General features: G+C 38.4%; 2 protein-coding genes across 14 annotated transcripts in view; one reads left to right on the top strand and one right to left on the bottom strand.

Moving 5' to 3' along the window:
- Nucleotides 1-6029, bottom strand: part of grin2aa (glutamate receptor, ionotropic, N-methyl D-aspartate 2A, a) — a 149129-nt gene extending 143100 nt beyond the window's left edge. The window contains exons 1-2 of the mRNA XM_079629186.1: nucleotides 5706-6029; nucleotides 3274-3681 (exon numbers count right to left, since the gene is read on the bottom strand). Coding sequence (XP_079485312.1) covers nucleotides 3274-3678 — 405 coding nt within the window. The 5' untranslated portion in view covers nucleotides 3679-3681; nucleotides 5706-6029. The remainder of the gene's footprint in view (nucleotides 1-3273; nucleotides 3682-5705) is intronic.
- Nucleotides 6030-9036: 3007 nt separating this feature from the next.
- On the top strand, nucleotides 9037-17572 carry atf7ip2 (activating transcription factor 7 interacting protein 2). 13 transcript variants are annotated; one of them, XM_079629064.1, is made up of 13 exons: nucleotides 9726-9780; nucleotides 10548-10612; nucleotides 13159-13215; nucleotides 13993-14143; nucleotides 14307-14393; nucleotides 14577-14656; nucleotides 16061-16113; nucleotides 16206-16264; nucleotides 16445-16487; nucleotides 16576-16622; nucleotides 16714-16777; nucleotides 16874-16932; nucleotides 17012-17572. In XM_079629064.1, exons 4-13 carry the CDS (start codon nucleotides 14069-14071, stop codon nucleotides 17411-17413), a joined length of 969 nt encoding a protein of 322 aa, XP_079485190.1. In that variant the 5' UTR covers nucleotides 9726-9780; nucleotides 10548-10612; nucleotides 13159-13215; nucleotides 13993-14068; the 3' UTR covers nucleotides 17414-17572. The 13 variants fall into 13 exon arrangements, with proteins under 13 accessions (XP_079485195.1, XP_079485197.1, XP_079485190.1 ...); XM_079629066.1 differs by having other exon boundaries at nucleotides 9732-9780; nucleotides 14012-14143; XM_079629063.1 differs by lacking the exon at nucleotides 9726-9780 and adding an exon at nucleotides 10220-10447.
- The last annotated feature ends 508 nt before the right edge of the window (nucleotides 17573-18080 follow it).

Raw genomic sequence — 18080 nt, 5'->3', positions numbered from 1 at the left:
AGGAGCGTCATTGATGTACATTTACAACATGTTTTTGAAGCGCTGATCATTGTAGCCAATCACAGACATAGGCCTATCCGATCCGATGAGCGCGTGAGTACAATGGGCAATCAGCAAGGAGGTAATCCAGCAACCGGAAAGCGTACCTTCCATGGGAGCAGCCATTGGCTAGCAAGCCATCACCAGCTGTTAGCAATCCATTGACTCCCATTCATTTTGCTCCTAGCTCATGGACAGCTCCTACTCACACTCTCCATCCGCAAGATTCGGAATGGAATAATTCAGATTTCTCTCGGCACAGCTACTAGAAGACTTACAACAGTCAGACAGGTTGCCCTCAACTGTGCACGTCACATCTACGTCGTCAAGTTCAGTTTGAGGCTGCGCAGTAAGCTCAGCCATCAGGAAGTGAGTACTTCTAATTGACCGTTCGCAAAGACCCGCCCCCCTTAGTTACTGTCGCTATGCCCGACAAGCTACGCCGCTCTCATGCCACACCATGTTCTCACGCAGTGAGAAATACATTGTGGAGCAGAGAGGAGACTGACAACACGCTGACAGTACAGGAAAGACCAGGTTACTTTTCGGTTACTTTTGATATTAAACATATTAAACAAAGTCTCACCTTTCAAATTTGGTCATTTTTTAAAAGAAATTTAAACAATAAATACCGTTTTGTGGCTCTTTAATGTGTCTTGACAGATCGCTGTAGAGCATCAGTTAAAGCTGCTCGTGAACCGATCATCTCTTCCTTCTAGTTAATTTATAGCATCAAATAAACATGAATGAACATAAGATGGAATGTTGTTTTAACCGCGGAAAGACGTCAGTACACTCCGTTTTTCAAGTTCAAAATCTCCCATGTTAATCTACTAACTCTCCTGACTGTTTTGTCTGAAAAATTGGTGGATGACGAAGTATGATTTGTCAGATCACCTGTCAATCAAGCTCCCTGCGAAGGGTCAATTGACTTCACTTTTCTCCGTTGAAGTCTGTGGGGTCACTGTGTCCATTTCTTTTACTGTCTGTGGCAATCAGAGGTGATTCCGCTCAACAGCGCTCAAACTAAGCGTCACATTATTCAAATGTCTTTTTGACAACTCTACATAAGGATGACTCCTGTATCAGCTGAATTTCTAAGATAGGTCCTGGGCAAATTGTTGTGTCCATATGGTATGCTCTCACATGCATTACACACCTCACTGGGGTGACAAAGGCCCTTCCTTCAAACTGAAGTCTTTAAATTGCCAGCACTTGAAGGCTATTGGCGGGTCGGATCTCGTCCAAAAGAGAACGTCATGATCAGCAGACTCCTTAAACACCATGTCCATGAACAACTCTCTACATGCCTTAAATGAGTTCACAATAAGATTAATGGTGTATGCACTGCACAGAAAAACTCACCAACACATTTGTGTCAAATGCAATGTGATGATTTGTGTGTTCAAAGCACAAACAGCACAGTTGATATCAGTCATATCAAAATAGTTCTGTAAAAGCCACACACAACTACCCAAATTTAAAACTCTTGTTTTAGAACTCTGCATCAGATTAGTCTGTACATTACAAATACAATGTGGACACATGCATTTACGACTACCTCTGAATGTGTCGAATGACTGGAAAAAATCTAACAAGCTCAAAGAAAGCAGAGGCTTTAGTTTGAGCCACAGTGTGTGCATATTATGAATCTATTGGGATCTATCAGGAGTATATAAATGGATAAGAACTTCAGAATTGATATCCACACTGGCAAGACAGATCACTGCATTTCCCTGTCAGTGATGGAAGAGAGAAAGAACTAAATTGCCTAAATGGCCATCTCCATTGTGTGTTGCCTCTCTTGGCACCTGCGTATATTAAATGACAATCATGTGTCTTAAATCAATTGCTTCAAGCTGGATACGGCAAAAGCAACCTAAAAACGTCAATAAGACAGTCAGTTGATCTTTGGCCGTAACTAGCCGTGAACGTGACTGTGCATTGGCCGCATTCAGTGGGAGGAAGCACTTTAGATATAAAACAAAGGATCCCCTGACACATGCCAATGATCCCTGTGTTTATTGGGTTCAAATCCTGCTGTTTGTGCACTAAATGAAGAAAGACCTGCCCGGCGGCCCAACATTAATTACCACATGTATGCTTTCTTGTCTCCTGAAGAATGAAAAAGCCATGAGCTACCATTAATTTTGCCTTGTCTCTCCAGTAACGGTTCTCAGAATCGAATCAAATGACTATCACTTTGACATGCCACTAAAATGCAACCTTTAGGGCATTAAATATGCACACAAAATTATAAATAACTAAGCACATTTGAAGAGCTGTGGTATAGTGATTTCATAATTCTACCATGACATAGATGTATGTAAACCAAGCAAAGTTCACATTTACATGTCACTGGTAGTATATGCTCACATCCTTGTGACATACAGTTTAAAATTTATGCACATGATGTATTATTCAACAAAAGAAGACACAAAGGTCCCTGTGAGTTAAAACAGCCCCGACATTTATCTCCTTAAGGATCAACACAGAGTGCTTTAGAATGACTTAATGTACCGCTGAAAAAAGTCTCCCGAGAATAAGCTTTCAAAACGTTGCTTCATTTGATACAGCGACATCTCGAGATGAAAAGAGAGTAAACACATTTAAATGCAGCAGCGAGTGCTCATAAGAAACAGGATTATTATATAAACTCAATGCAGATCTGCAATCTTTTTTGGGAGGAAATTCAGATGTGCAGTTAGTGGTCGTTCGGTAATGGAAATAGAACAAAGTCAACAGAGTGGCAAATTATCATCTCTCTGGGTTTACCATCTTAAATTGTACCATAAACTGATCTCAAATCCGAGTTTTGTTTTTTTCCTCTTTCTGAGTGTTGCATGATGACAGCTGTGATTGAAATTATGATGGTTCAGTTAGTATAAAGGGACATTTGTTATTGGATTCAGTAAAGTGATTACTCTAGTGGAATGCAATTCTTTTGATGGAACATATGTTGTGAAATAACTCCATATTGTAATTTGTCAGAGGAACAGTTAAGGCACGACTGCACGTTGCACTAATGATATTATTTACATCATTGTCATTACCAAACCACATTAGGAGTGCACATTTTTACCAACTGAACTAATTTTGTGATCTCAATAATATTTCGAGCTCATCTTACGCTCCAGATATATTGAGTAAACAAATTTGAAAAGTAGAGCACTTTAGTATTCAATAATGTACCCTGCTCCAGGTGAGCTGATGCTTGACACACTACATACTGACCTTATCGGCCATGATCATGGACGAGCCCCCGTGGATCCCCAGGATGGGAATCAAAGTCTGAGAGGAAATAAAATCCAAAATCTGGGCGATGGCTTCCTGGTCTGTGCCGTCCCCAAACACCACTCCATGGATTTTAGTCCCAGACATGAGATCGCACACATGGTTGATGATGCTTTTGGGGTCTGTTTCATTCACCAGCAGGGTCACCACGTTGACGTCAATGGGATCATCTTTGCTCCACAGAGCCCGTATATCTCGATCGGAAATGTAGCGTGTTTGACCCAGGATCACAGCAATGTTCAGTATGGGCACTTTCTCTGCCGCATGTGAGACGCTGATGAGGGTAAGGAGAGCTGGAAGAGTCAGAAGAACCAACCTGGAAATCCCCATAATGCTCGACTTCATTCCCTGCAGAACAAACACACACACACACACACAACAGAGGCTGTTTTTGATATAATGCATTCAGAGATTTAAAAATAATACACTGCTAGGAGTTTCTTCTTAAAGAAGAAACACAAAATGACTCCACATATCTAAATCATATGCAATGCTATATTTTAGTTTTACCAACAATACCTATTTGATAACTACTACACACAATTGCATCCAGTAGAGTTACACAACAACGGCGAGGAGCACGGCAGGATTTTATAATCTCATTTAGGAATTTAGGCAATGAATAACTAGCAATGAGCAAATGATGAATATTACATGTGACACTGGATCTGAGCAGCAAGCAGGGCAGAAGAGAGCGGAGCTGACATCATCACATGAAAAGTCTTGGACTGACTGAGCGGAGGAAGCTCACAGGCCCTCCGCTACTGTGGCCAGCATGTATACGCAAACAGATGCATTGTAAAGCAAGGCATAAAACTGCAGAGAAACAACATATGGTGCAGGGGCTGTTGAAGCTTGCGATTCTCATGAAGAATAATGCATCATATCACCATTATTAAAGATAAATGAATGAGCTAGCAAGATGTATTCGTTTCGGCTGATAAGAATTCAGTAGAGCTGGTTGATTTGTTTATGCAGTTGAGCAGAGATAGGTGAAAATATCATGCTTTGTGGGATTTGATCTAGACTTGTCTCAAGAGACCAAGATTCAAAATGTGGTGCATTTTTTGCATGAATTTAGACAAGACGCTTAAATTTAGATTTACAGTGATTTAATCATTATTAGGCTAAATATAGATGTGCAAATATAGCAACATCATAGTTTAAGTTTCTGTATGTATTTAATCACTGTTGCAAATTAATACCTGGCATTTTGTCTAACACATCATGTGTTTTATATAAGCAAAAATTTGCTGTGTTAATGCTCTAAACATACTGGGAGGGGGGAAATCTGAGGAATATAATTATGAACAATGTGACTAACATTAATGAATGTGACTGGAAACCAGGTCTTATGACAATTACATTTAACATTTATATGATCTTTTACTTTAATGTAATTAATTAGAGAGGGGTGGGGGCTTAATTTATGTAGATTTTGCTGTTTGCGTGAATAAAAATCTGACCTGATTTTTTATTTTAGGCAAATACGATATCAGTGTTCTTACAACGTGACAGAGATCTTAACATGGGGAATATATCTAGATGAACATTTCTTTTGATTCCTCATTAATTTCCTCAAAACGACCACTATGCAAGTGCGCCCCCTATTGACGCGTCTCGTTTTGCGTTCTCAGCTGGAACTTCAGTACGCTATGGACACCACAATATTCAATAGGAAAGTAGCCTATAGTATGCGCGTCACAACTTTACAACAGAAGCAACTAAGGTTCATAATATCCATTATTTGACCAAAAAAAAAAAACAACGAAATGACCAATCCCTATCCTCAATTAAAAATAAAATCAGCGCTGTTTTAAAAGTACGTAGGCTAGCTGTTATTCGAAGTTGGATCAACAACTCGACCAAAATCCGCATTCATCTGTTACACATCAAAGGAAGCAGAGACAAGACCTCTATCATGTAAAACCTTTACAAATTACAAATTTATTTTTTCTGTTCTTTTTTTTTTCTTTTTCTCGTTCATAAGTAAACGAGTTCCCTCGTTTTATCCAGCAAAAACGAAGCGCACTCCTAAGGGAAGCTCACATGATCGTGACACGAGTTTTCTTACAGGTAAAACAAGAGCATGTTGTTGAGCATAACTCAATAAAATCTAACATAGGCTACTGTTAAAACCCGCTACATTGTAACGATATAAAAATAACCAATCCGCCTTTATTCATTTTTTAGGATCGCTCATCCCTAATGATGCAGGAAAAAGCCGCGTCTTCCTGCATCAAATTCATATCAGTGTAACTGAATGCAGAGACTGAATTTGAAAACGTCCATGCCCTTTACACCACATCGTTATGAACTACGCGAATGCTAATTTTACCGAAAACAGAGAGGGAAAAAACAGTGATACTCACAGCATCCCTCTTCCACAAAGCTCCAAAGATGTTGAATGGGGTGACATTGCAACAGTCCTCCTCCTCTCACCAGCCAGGTTGGAAATATGGATAATTAATCCCACCGACGATTCCTTTAAGTTCAACCACAGAACCATGTGAATGAAATTAATCCAGTGGTTTGCATGTTTATGAATTATCCATGACTCTTCGTCGATGAATAGAACCGCGAGACTGAGACACGTTGGTAACGTTAACTGAATCCGCAAGAAATTGGGATTGAATCTGCAAGCAGGACCACAGGACAGTCTCACAGTCTTCTTTCCCCACAGCCTCTCTGAAACTGAGGGATGCCGTCAGTAACACATCCTTAAGGTGAAAATGAGAATTACACCCTGTTTTAGAGCAAGACACCCCCTAAGAAGAAAACAGTTTTCAGTAACGGTCTTCAAATCTCGTCAGTTGATCATCAGTCTCAAACATCCGAGCGTTTAAATGTCATTACAACCGTCACATGTCGTACTAACGTAGGCTACATAAGCGTAAAAGTTTTAATAAACAAAATATTCATAAACTTGCCAATACTTTGTTGCGGATTAGCCTACCTTGGTTGTGTTTGTGGAGCTTTAACCTGTCGCGGCGTGATTTGAGGGATTTGAGGGATCTGAATCGTTTTGGTGAGGGATTGCCTCTCGGTGACGTACGTGCGTTTGAAATTCCAGAGCCAAACTTCACTGCGGAAACCACTGAGCTCAGCTCATCATTCCCACACAGTGAGCGAGCGAGCGCTGCTCGGGCACATCAGGGGCTCATCAGCGCAAATGCTGCTCTCACACGACACATATTCTTACATTATAGGCTATAGTCATCTGACCGTTCATTACATGCTCGATTCCATGCGTTTCTATCAGTCGTTCAATACTTTTCGATGAGATGAGGGAACCTCTAGCGTTTTATCTCAGCTCGTTATATACCCTCAACACGCACTTATGCGCTTATCCTCTCAGGCTTTCTGGTCTAGTTGCATAAATCAGACGAATCGTGTTATATAGGTAAAAATAACAATAATAATAACAGTGACAATGTTTTAGGTATTCAGGGATGGTCATAAACTAAATAAATAAACAACATGAACATAAAACACCCTAAAGCCGATTACGAAAATAACAGGTTTTTATACTTTGCCTTTCCATTACAATTACAACTTACAGATAGTGAAGGCAAAGAATAGGCCTATAGCCTAGATAGATATTTTGAAGAATGTTAGCCTACCCCATTGACTTCCATATTATTTTTTTCCTACTATGGAAGTCAATGGGGTATACTGTTACCAATATTCTTCAAAATATCTTCCTTTGTGTTCAACAGAAGAAGGAAATTCATACAGGTTTGAAACAACTTGAGGGTGAGTAAATTATGACAGAATTTTTATTTTAAAGTGAACTAATCCTTTAAATGTAGCACAGTTTCTAAATATGAGTATGGATGGAGGGGAAATTATTCTTGACTAATGATCAGCTATCATATCTTGATTCTCGAATGCTCCATTCAAGAAACGCACCCAAACAGCACCACATGACATGTCACCTCTCTATTTTAGCATCATACCCCCGTTCTGAATCATTTCAGTAAACGTGACATGAGCTATGGTATATTCAAACTACGCATTCAAAACACAGGCATGACTCATAGGAAAGCTCTCTGTGTGATGTCACCAGATCCAGTGGGAAGGACTCAAGCTCATGGAAGATTATCAGAGCCAGAACACTTCTACACAGTCAGACTCAGCCTCCAACTCCCATTATCCTCTCGTACAGAAGGAAATGGCCATTTTCTCATTTTCTGCAATCGCAATGAACATGATTTACTCATTAGCAGACTACTCCAGCAGGTGCAGAAAATCACTACATCTCAAAGGAGAACACGCTCCTTCTGTCTGTGAAGTTCTTAGCTGATGTCGTTTTTTTAACACATCTGCAAATGTTTCTATTTTAGCTCTACATGTCAAACACACACTCACAAAATGTGAGCAATCAAGCATATATATATATATACAAATAATCAAGCAATGTTCACGCTCAAACTGCAGCTCTGGGTTTTCCCTGAGGGTTTTGTATTTCAGCTTCATACTATCTGTGGTGCTGGGTATAGAGTCATGCGTGAATGCAGGGAAGCGGTATCATGTCTGTTTGAGAAGTAATGCAAAGTGAATGCCCCTGCAATGCAAAACAAAGAAAATGTGAGCAGTTACAGCAAGATAGTGCAAACAAAGATTACACACTTACACATACACAACTCAAAATCAATGGATTGACCAAAGAAGTATTTGAATGATATAGCCTATTCCAGAATGCAATCAAATATTCAAAACTGAGGGAAACCAAAAGTAAATAAAATAAAGTATTGGTCATTGGAAGGAAAAAATATTTAGATTTAACACTATTCATGAATAAACAGGGACAGCCTGTCTCAATGTAGGGTATGTAGTTGTGGCCCCTACTACCAAATATCATTCAGACACCAGACATTTATTTTTTTACTAGTGGGTGGGGGACACTATAGTTCATTTATGTAAGTGAGGATAGAAAAATAAAGTTAATTGTGACATATTATACCCATCAATTATTCAAAAAGTGTTTTTTTCTTTCATTGCTAATGCGACATTTTTACACCACAGACTGAAGAAAATTAAGCATTGCTTGGTAATTGGTTGACCTAAATTGGTATTACCTAATTGTGTACTTAAATTTAATAGCTGACAACTGACTGACAGCTATTCAATCTAATTCATTTGTGAGACAATCTAACAGAAGGTTGGCCAAAACCAGTAAAAATATCAACTGATTTGATAACTGAGTTCTTGTCATATTTTATTACCATTTTCTAAACTATAGCGAATAAACTGTGACATGTGAGAAATGTTTAAGGTGTCTGAATAAATTTTGGTTTGACTATATAACAGTATACCTTTCTGTAGTGTGGATCCAATGACACGAAGTGTAGTTTCATAATCTTTAAATGGAAATATTATAGGCTATTTTCCCTGACAGTGGCATATAGCAGCATTTGCTGCACACAAGAGGTTCAGTGTGAATTGCTTATTCCTGTTGGCCCTAGAGTACACCTGGATTACAATATTTTATATCTCAATCAAACACGTTGTTAATTGGGTATTTTTAGAGGGGAAAACATTTCATTATGTTTCTGAGCAAGCCTCACACTGTAAAATGTGTGTGTGGTGTGCTCTCACACAACTCCTGTGCGTGGGACAGACGTCAACAGTCTGCAAACCCATCTCCAACCGCTGGGTGGCGCTTTTAATGGGCTAACTTGAATTTGTGAGACTAGGGAGAAACATATTTTTATGTAAATTACATTCAGGCAGCTAAGCAATTTGGTGGAGAAAAAATTAATTGTTTCATTCCTCTAAACTAAATATCATGCTGTAGGTTGAGCGAAACCTATAAAACAAAAAGCAGCCAATAGTAAAAAGAAATAGAAGCGTGAGAAAAAATATATTGGCACTGGTGATTTTCAACCTCTATGTTTTCAACAAGTGAGAGAATTTCCGCGGTCATTTCTTAAAGTTCGTTTTAAAGAAGCGGTTCAAAAACTGACTCAGTGATTATTTTCAGCCATGACGCGTCAAGATGCTTTCATTATCCTTAGACCTATAAGTTGCTCTCTCTTTTTTAAATCGTGTTAGTCTAAACTAAATATAATTTGCATTTAAATTATAGGCGAATACTAAAAATATCTTGCAAATACGTTTTATAATACTTAATTTACAAATAAAACTGTCATGCAATCATATTTGTAATTCTTTCTGTTATTCAGCTTACTTTTCGCTCCATCACATCAGTTAAATCCTCTGATTCGTTAGCCACATTCGTGAACGAATCGTACAGACCGGTTTTGTGAACCGGTTCAACCAATTCATTGCAAAGATCCGACTCAATAACGATTCATTCACAAAGCGTTCATCGCTTGCCTTTCGTGACGGGACTTATATTATTTAAAGAAGCAGGAAATCCCGCACAGGGACAATACACAATAAGCTGTCCACTGGCTACTACAAATTCAGCATTCTGTTCAGGTGGGTTGGGTTTTTTTTGTTCAAAGACAACGCACGCGGTCACAGATAGCATTCGCGGGCTCCGTTTGGAGTTTGTTACGCGCATTGTATGGCAAGCACTAGAGTCAGTGGTTTCGAAAACGCGTTATAATATGCCTGCATGGTCATATAAAGCTTACTTTCAAGGCCAGCAGATTTAGTAAGCCATTTGATTTGGATTGCAAATTTCATCGTTTACTCCTAACCAGGATAGTGGAGTAAATTTAGCATCAAAGTTAGCTGCAGTTGTCAGTGGCAACAGTGGCGTCTGGTTCGTCACCATCGAATGTACCTTGTGTCAAAGAGTATAGAAGAATAAGTTATGTGCTTGCGCTGCGATTCATTGAAAAGGCCGTTACAATTCGTGCAGCTGCAAGTGTCGCTAGCGCTTATAAGTAGCGATCTTGTTGCCATATGCTGTTTAGGCACGTCACTTCCGGTTTGCTTGTTTCCTTCAGTGTGGATGTTTATATATAGAAAGTCCTTCATTGATTTTGAAGTAGCTGCTATAAAAAGCATAGGATTGGTTTCGATAACCTGCTTTGAGCCGAATGCTTGTATTAGTAAAGATAAATAAAGTGGCTACGATTGAATCGTTGGTTAATCTCAAACGAAGTGCAAATGTTTACATTGACGGTGGTAAAGGAACGTTAACTAATGATTAATTCTATCTCAAATTTGTTTGGTTTTAATTATAATATGTTATATCGCGAATCATTCGAAGTGACATGTGCATCTTTATATCTCAGTTATGAAAAGGAGCAGACATGAAGAGGAAACATGGCAGAGACCGAACAAGCTCCCTCGGTCCGAGGCAAGTTTGTAATTTACGTCCTTTGGATGACTTCGATAAGTTTGTTGTTGTTGTTTTTTTATTGTACTTTTCATTTACGGTTGTGCAATATTCTCCTTTTAGTTCATGAGCTGGAATTGATATTTAATTGGCCACTACTCACAGGGTGTTGATTATTAATTTGAATAACAGGAATAATTTTACTGAGTTGCAATTCTAAGAAATCCCTTACAGTTACACAAACGTGTTGTTTCTGTAATGTGAATTTATTCTCTGAATTACTGAGAATTTTTCCTCAACCACCACCATTGTGCAGCATCCACCTGGATGATGCGACAGCAGCCATATTGTGCCAGAACGCCCACCACACACCAGCTTACTGGTGGAGAGGAGACAATTAGCCAATTGTATTAAGCCAATCAGTATATGGGGATGATTAGGAGGCTATGATGGACAGAGGCCAATGGGCAAATTTAGCCAGGATGACAGGGTTAAACCCCTACTCTTTTTCGAAGGACATCCTGAGATTTTTAATCACCACAGAGTCAGTACCTCGGTTTAACGTCTCATCTGAAGGACATAATTAGCACATTTAAAAAAAACAACAACAAAAACATTACTGGTGTGGTGTGCATTTTGAGACAAAACAATGGTACTGACAGATTTGAAGACATGCCAGTGCAAGTTGCTTATGTGCAGGTGCATTTTAGTCTGGGACAAGCTTAAAGGAGAACTTGGCAACTTTTTTAACTTAATAAAACTGTCTAGAAATAATTTGGATGGTTAAACAACCTGTTCTGGTGATATTGGTGACTTTCCCCGCTCCCCTGGCGTTCCCAGGCGGAAAACCAACCTTGCAACTTGGGGACTACCGTCCCGGCAAGATAGAAATTGGAAGTCTCGTGAGAAGCGAGAACGAGCGAGAAACACGGACTGCTTTACGTAAAATGTACATGTCAATGTTCTATGATAATGTGTATGATGTATTACCCACCTCGGTAGACATAGTTCCACACTATAAAGTTGGCTTGCTCCGATCATAACAAATGCACATGAGCAGCGGTTGAAAGGGGGAGGAGGGTGCCGCAAGTGAGTTTTTTACGACAGTGTTGTGAAATATATACACCCCACAGCTGTAGGGGTAGCTCGTGGAGAAAACATGCAACAACAAACGTGAAAATCAGCGAAGAAGTGACTAGAGTTGCCGAGTTCTGCTTTAAGGCCCTGTCCCAAATGGCACACTCCGGACTTGTGGACTTCCTCAGAGTCCACACTTTGCTGACGTCATGTAGTGCAGACCTAAAGGGCCCTTGGCGCGAGTCCACGAGGGCGCATTGAGAGGTATTTTTGGGACAGACTCGATCGCCACGCCGGAAATAGGAAGACGGTCCGGTTGTTGTTTAAATATTATATTTCTACATTTATATATGACTCAGTAAAGCCCTGACATTCGGTTATATTTATTTAATGAATCATAATGCGATCGTAGCCTATTATTCAGCAAGCTATTTATGTTTATAAAATATAAATATATTTATATTTATGTTTGAGATATCAACCACTGGTTGATGACCATAATGTTTGTATAAACTGTAGGTAATAACTGGTAAAATGTACACATAGGTCATAAAAACCATAATGATATTTACACTTAAATATTTTCTTCTCATCCATGTTTCCCATTCGTTGTCTGATTGGCCTTTCGCAAATTCGCAAGGATTCCTGGGTAGTTAAAGTGCGTGAAGCCTGCATCTATGCGGGCTTCGCGGAAGACCGCTTCAAGGGTACAAAGGGGGCGCTGCTGAGCACACTTCAGAGCGTTAAAGTGATGAATGGGACGGCCTACGGACTCGTAGACTCAGCGAGCACGCGCAATTTAAGTCCACGAGACCGAAAGTCCACATCAAGTGCGCCATTTGGGACAGGGCCATAGTCTTGTCTGTGAAACCGGCCATTAGGGTAAAGAGCATTCTGGGAAATGGCATCTTCCACCATAGACCATAAAGTTAAAGTCAAAAATCAAAATTGACAATGTTTAATTTTTTAATAAAATTTTGCACCATTCATTATAAATGATTAATCCGTGCACATCATTATTTTTTATATTCATTATAATTAATGAGCTCACATAATCTTAATCTCTTCTCTTCTCTGATGACATAGTCTATCTATGTTACTGATGTGAGGACGGGACAACCTGTCACTCACATTACACAGCAATAGCAAACCACAACCCCAATAAATTCCCGATGAACAAAATCAAGTCCCGTCCTACATTTTTTTGTTTGAGTAGCCGTTTCACTATACGTCACTATAGAGAAGAGAAAAGACTATTTCTTATTGCATATATATATATTGCAAATTGCCAACTTAAAAGCTAATTTATTTACAGTATGTACAAGGGTGATCAGATCTTATATCACTGCATGTTATCCTACATTTTACATGGCTACTTTGCAAATAAATTTTAGTTGAAAGTTTTGAAATTATTCTACTATCTTTCTTAAAGATGCACTGTGTAATTTTTAGCGCCATCTAGTGGTGAGGTTGTGAATTGTAACCAACAGAAGTTCCGGTGGCTGGCAGGAAATGTTGTCGTCGTCTGAGACAGCAGAGAGTAACCAGTTAAGCAATTAGGTTTCTTTACAAAGATTAATTAAGAAATTTTGTTTACTTAATTATTCAGAAAAACGATATGTTATTGTGAATATTATTGTTACTTGTTCATCATTGTGTTAGTGTTTTATTTGCTGACGTTGGCTAGCTTCTTTGCATGAAGAACAACATAGTGACGAAACGCGTTTGTCCGTTTAGGGCCACTGTAGAAACATGTAATAAAAAGGTAATAAAGGTAATAAAAACATAACCGTTCATTAGTAAGGTCTTTATACACCACTGAAAACATAGTTATGTATATGATATTGCATTTCTGTTAAAATATCCTCCTAAATATTACACAATGCACCTTTAAAGGGATAGTTCACCCAAAAATTAAAATTCTGTCATCATTTTCTCACCCTCACGTTCTTCCAAATTTCTTTCTTCTGCTGAACACAAAAGAAGATATTTTGAAGAATGTTGGTAACCAGACAGTTGACAATCACCATTGACACCAGTTTCTTCTGTTTAGAAACTTAGGCCTGGTTTCTCAGACAGTGTTTAGATTTAGATATGCCGGTGCAAGTTGCTTTCCGTTAAAACAGCTTAAACGTGAAATGGGAGTTAGACTGTTACAGCATAGAAAGTTATCAGCCTAGCAGCAGAACGAAGCATGCAAAAGTTACAGTACTAATTTATATGTTCTTAATCAAAAATCCATGTATTTTTTTGTTACTTTGTTAATTCTGAATGGTGCACAAACCTGCTTTACACTTGTGAGAATTGCATTTCATCTCTTCCAGTTGTTCTGTTTATTGATAGGTTGAAAAAATAATATCAGACAAGGTTGGGACTGCAGTGGAGCAATCTGACGTCAAGATGAAGAATTTGATGGAAAGAATCGGTGAGGTGAATAGTGAACCCCAATATGATGCCAGAATCAAGAAACTGGAAGTAAGTGACACCAGAATGCCCATTTCTGTGGACTTCAGTAGACCCATTGCATTTTTTGACAATATGTGTATTAAACTGTCCATATGACTGTAGTGCCCTTCAGGCCTGAATGCCACAACCACCATATGCATTTTCTATGTCAAATCAAACCTCTTGTTTTCAGGCCCATGTAAGGAAGATAAAGCGAAGAGGAGATGCTGTATTTGCATATATCAGAAAATTCAGATCCTTAGGGATTTCTCACAGTCAGGTATGAACTAGATTATGAGATTACAAATAATAATACATTTAATTTGTAATGCGCCTTTCTCAAATTCAAAAATTGATTTGGCTTGATTATAATAATTAAAATAAATGTATTAAGCTCTTTTATTGAGGTATTGATGATGTATAACTCATCACTGTTGTTTTTTTGTTTTGTTTTTTTAAACAGTCTCCCCCTTCTTTAAGTCCTCCGCCTGACCAGCCACAGCGATGCATCTCTCCAGCCGAACCAATAATCTATATGTCCAGGTATTCTGCAGTATTGGAGACATATTACAAACTTCATTAATAATACATGATTTAGTAAAAATCGTTGTTCATTTTGGTGTAGAAACTGAATACACTTATGCTGCAGACTGATGCTTTTCAAATTCTGTTAGGAAAATGAGGCGGAGAGCCTGCTGTTTGATTGACAATCACTGAAATATTCCATTTACTGTTTAATCAGAAGATATTCCAATAGAGTAATCAAAGTGAAATCATCTCAGTGGTCTCCTGTGGATCTTTTGCTTTTCGCTTGGTTGTTTTAAATTCAGTAATGATTCAAGGCTGCAGTCTTGGCACCTTTCCATTTCTTTTCTTTCCCTGAGGTGCTTCATGCCGAGTGGCGTTCCTTCACTTTCATGCGTGGCTGTTGCAGCCTTTTAAACTAGTGTGCTTCACTGGAAAGGCATTCATTGCCACTTAATGTTTGTGTACCAAGGCCAGCAAACCAGACTCATTCAAAGCAATGATTACAGCTATTTGTAATTCCAGCCATCTGCTTAATTGTTGAATTACCACAATCACATTTCACTGTAAGAACTCAAGTGTGATGGACAGAAACTGGAGGAGCTGGGCTCTACTGTCTCTAAATGTATCTGAGATGTGACGCATCTTTCTTTATACAACACTGCGTTATAGTGATTTAAATATAATAGTAATAATACTTTTAATAATAAAATCAAAATAAAACCATAGCTCTAAAACCACGGTGAGTGTACTACATTGTGTTTGGATGAATTTTGATAATGTTGCGTGCATCATTATAAGGCAGTATATTGATGGTTGAAAACATTGATATGGAGACATCTTTGGGCGTGTCATTAAAAAAAAATGCGGAAACAAATCCATGTGCGCTGAAAGAGCTTGGCCAGTAACACACCTACTGTATGCAAGTTCATCTGCCCTGTGCGTTGGGGTGTATGAATAATTGGGGTAAAAATAACCACAATTCTTAGCAAATAATCAGAATAAGGAAATTTTGATGTAAAATGAAGAGGTTTGCTCATGTCATGTGCAGATGTAAACATAGTCATTTTATGTTTGATTTGTCTGCTAGAGATGCAGCAAAATTATAATTCTGGCCTATACCGATAGACCAATATTAAAATTGAGCCTAGTCTTTTTGGCTATACAATTCTATACAATTGAATTTAGGCATCACGACATTGTAATGTACAGTATGAAAGTGGATATTATTTTATGATTTGCTGAACATCACATTTAGCAAATGTTTCAAAGATGATTTTTTACTTGAGTATTGGGTAATAAAATGTTAAAACAAGGTGAAGTGGGAATGCACAATTAAATAGCCCAGAAAAGTGCCGAAATTCTCTTTTGGATGTCTTCTTGGGGTGCAGAATTCTAATCTCATGCAATATTTTTTACCAGAAGTTCAGTCAACGGAGGCAGTTTCATTGACAACGCTTCGGTGTCATCAGCAGGTCTTGTTGCTAGTATCATCATAGTGTTCTAGCTTCAACAATGTCAAACAGTTTTAATTCAACAGATTAAAATGATTGTTTTTGCACTATAGTCAATGACTGTGTGATGTCTACATTGAGAAGACCAAAGGAAGGGTTCTGGCAGAGTTTGGTAACTATTTCTTTTATTGTCTTCATTGTCTTGTCATACATTAATTGTTTATTTTTGTATACGATTTAATATATGTCTCATGTGATTTGCGATGACATAGCCAGACCATGCTGGAGACAATAGATTAAAACAGTTTATATATAAACTTCAAATTGGAAAACTGTTCTCTTTTCATTTCAGCGGTCTAAGAAACAGGTTGTTGACCTTACGGAGGAAGACAGAGGTATTTGATCTTGAATTCAAATCAAAGGACTTTATAAACAATGCGCTGTTGTATTGACTGTATGATGTGTTTTTTTGTTCTGGTTCAGCAGCCAGACTGAATGAAGCGAGTCTGGTTACCCAGCCTCCAGATCAGGTACGCCATGTTCTCTCTCAGGTTCTCTCTCATTCTGCAACATTTTCAGATGGTTGCTTAGTAGTTTTATTCTCACATTTGTGCCTTGCAGAAATTAGTACCTTCAAAACCAGAACCATCAAAACCCTCAAGTACGTCACCCAAAGCCATTAAAGGTATGATGCCATTGAATGTCGGTCCTTGTTATTCTTTTTACTAAATATTAACAAGTCTTCAAGTCTTTTTTTACTGTAATTTTCTTAATTGAACAGAAGAAAATCAGAGTGTTATGGAGGAGCACCGTGTCATTTCTCCAGTACTGTCGGAAAAGGTAAGCAATTATTTTGAATGTGCTACTAAGTTTTATGTCATAACAGCCATAACATTTCAGTTATACCTTTCTTTAATAGGAGGACTGGCACTCCAAACTCCATCCTTTTCCACACACTCCGTTCCCCAAGGAGCTTCCGGTTGTAGCTGCCTCTCATAACTTGCCCCAGAAGCCAGTGGTGAAACTAGCTCGGATTGGAAGTGCACAAGAATTGGGCATCGCGTGGAACGTTGATCGGAAAGATCCCCACGCAGCTGAGATGGATTGCTACTACATTTACGTTTCCCATGAACACAAAAACTGCACTTTTTCGGAATGGAAGTGCCTCGGAGTGATCAAAGCCATGCCTCTTCCTATGGCCTGCAAGGTGTCTGACTGCAAAGGAGATAAACGACTGTGTTTTACTGTTGTGGGGAAGGATATATTTGGCCGTTATGGGCCGTACAGTGACATACGTACTGTTGCACCAGGACAAATATGATTTTGGCAACAATTATCTAGTGTCGGAACCCTTGTTCATATAAGGATTCAGGTAGGATGAACGTGACTCTTTATATTGGAATATGGAGTAATTATTTTTTTAAGATTTGAATTTCACAAAAGATGTTCATGAGCTCAGTAAAAATAAAGTTGAAGCTGCTGTATTTCTCCTTTTTTTGTATTTTAGTTGTTTTTCTTTCTCTGACAATAGAATATGTTTGTTTTGTTTGTTCTTTTAAATGTCAGAAAGCCCCGAAAGTCCTTCATGTTATATTTGAAAGGTACTACCACAGAAGTATTAAGAAAAAAAGCTGTTGTCTTGTATTGTTTTTATTGGTTATAAAGTTACAAAACGATTTAATTTGCCTCTGGGCTTCATAATATGAAGTCTTCAGTGGTATGAGTCAACAAAGCAATCACTAGCTATAATAGACAGGAATGAAATCTGATTGTTAACGTCTAATGTAAGTGGCAGAAAACCATTTGAAACAACATTTGTTTCCTGTAATGACTGCATTTGAGGATTCTACTTCATGTTGCTGCAGAAATGACTTTCAACTCGAATGAAAATATACCACTAAATCCAATGTTCATTGAGTCTATCTATACTAATCTTTGATCTGACTTATGACTTTACAAATGTTGAAGTCTTAAATTCAGCTTTGTTC

Source organism: Phoxinus phoxinus (genome assembly GCF_949152265.1).
Source record: "Phoxinus phoxinus genome assembly, chromosome: 1".
In the NCBI taxonomy this organism is placed as follows: domain Eukaryota; kingdom Metazoa; phylum Chordata; class Actinopteri; order Cypriniformes; family Leuciscidae; genus Phoxinus; species Phoxinus phoxinus.
The sequence above is the reverse complement of the archived record's forward strand: the minus strand, read 5'-3'. Positions and strand labels throughout refer to the sequence as shown.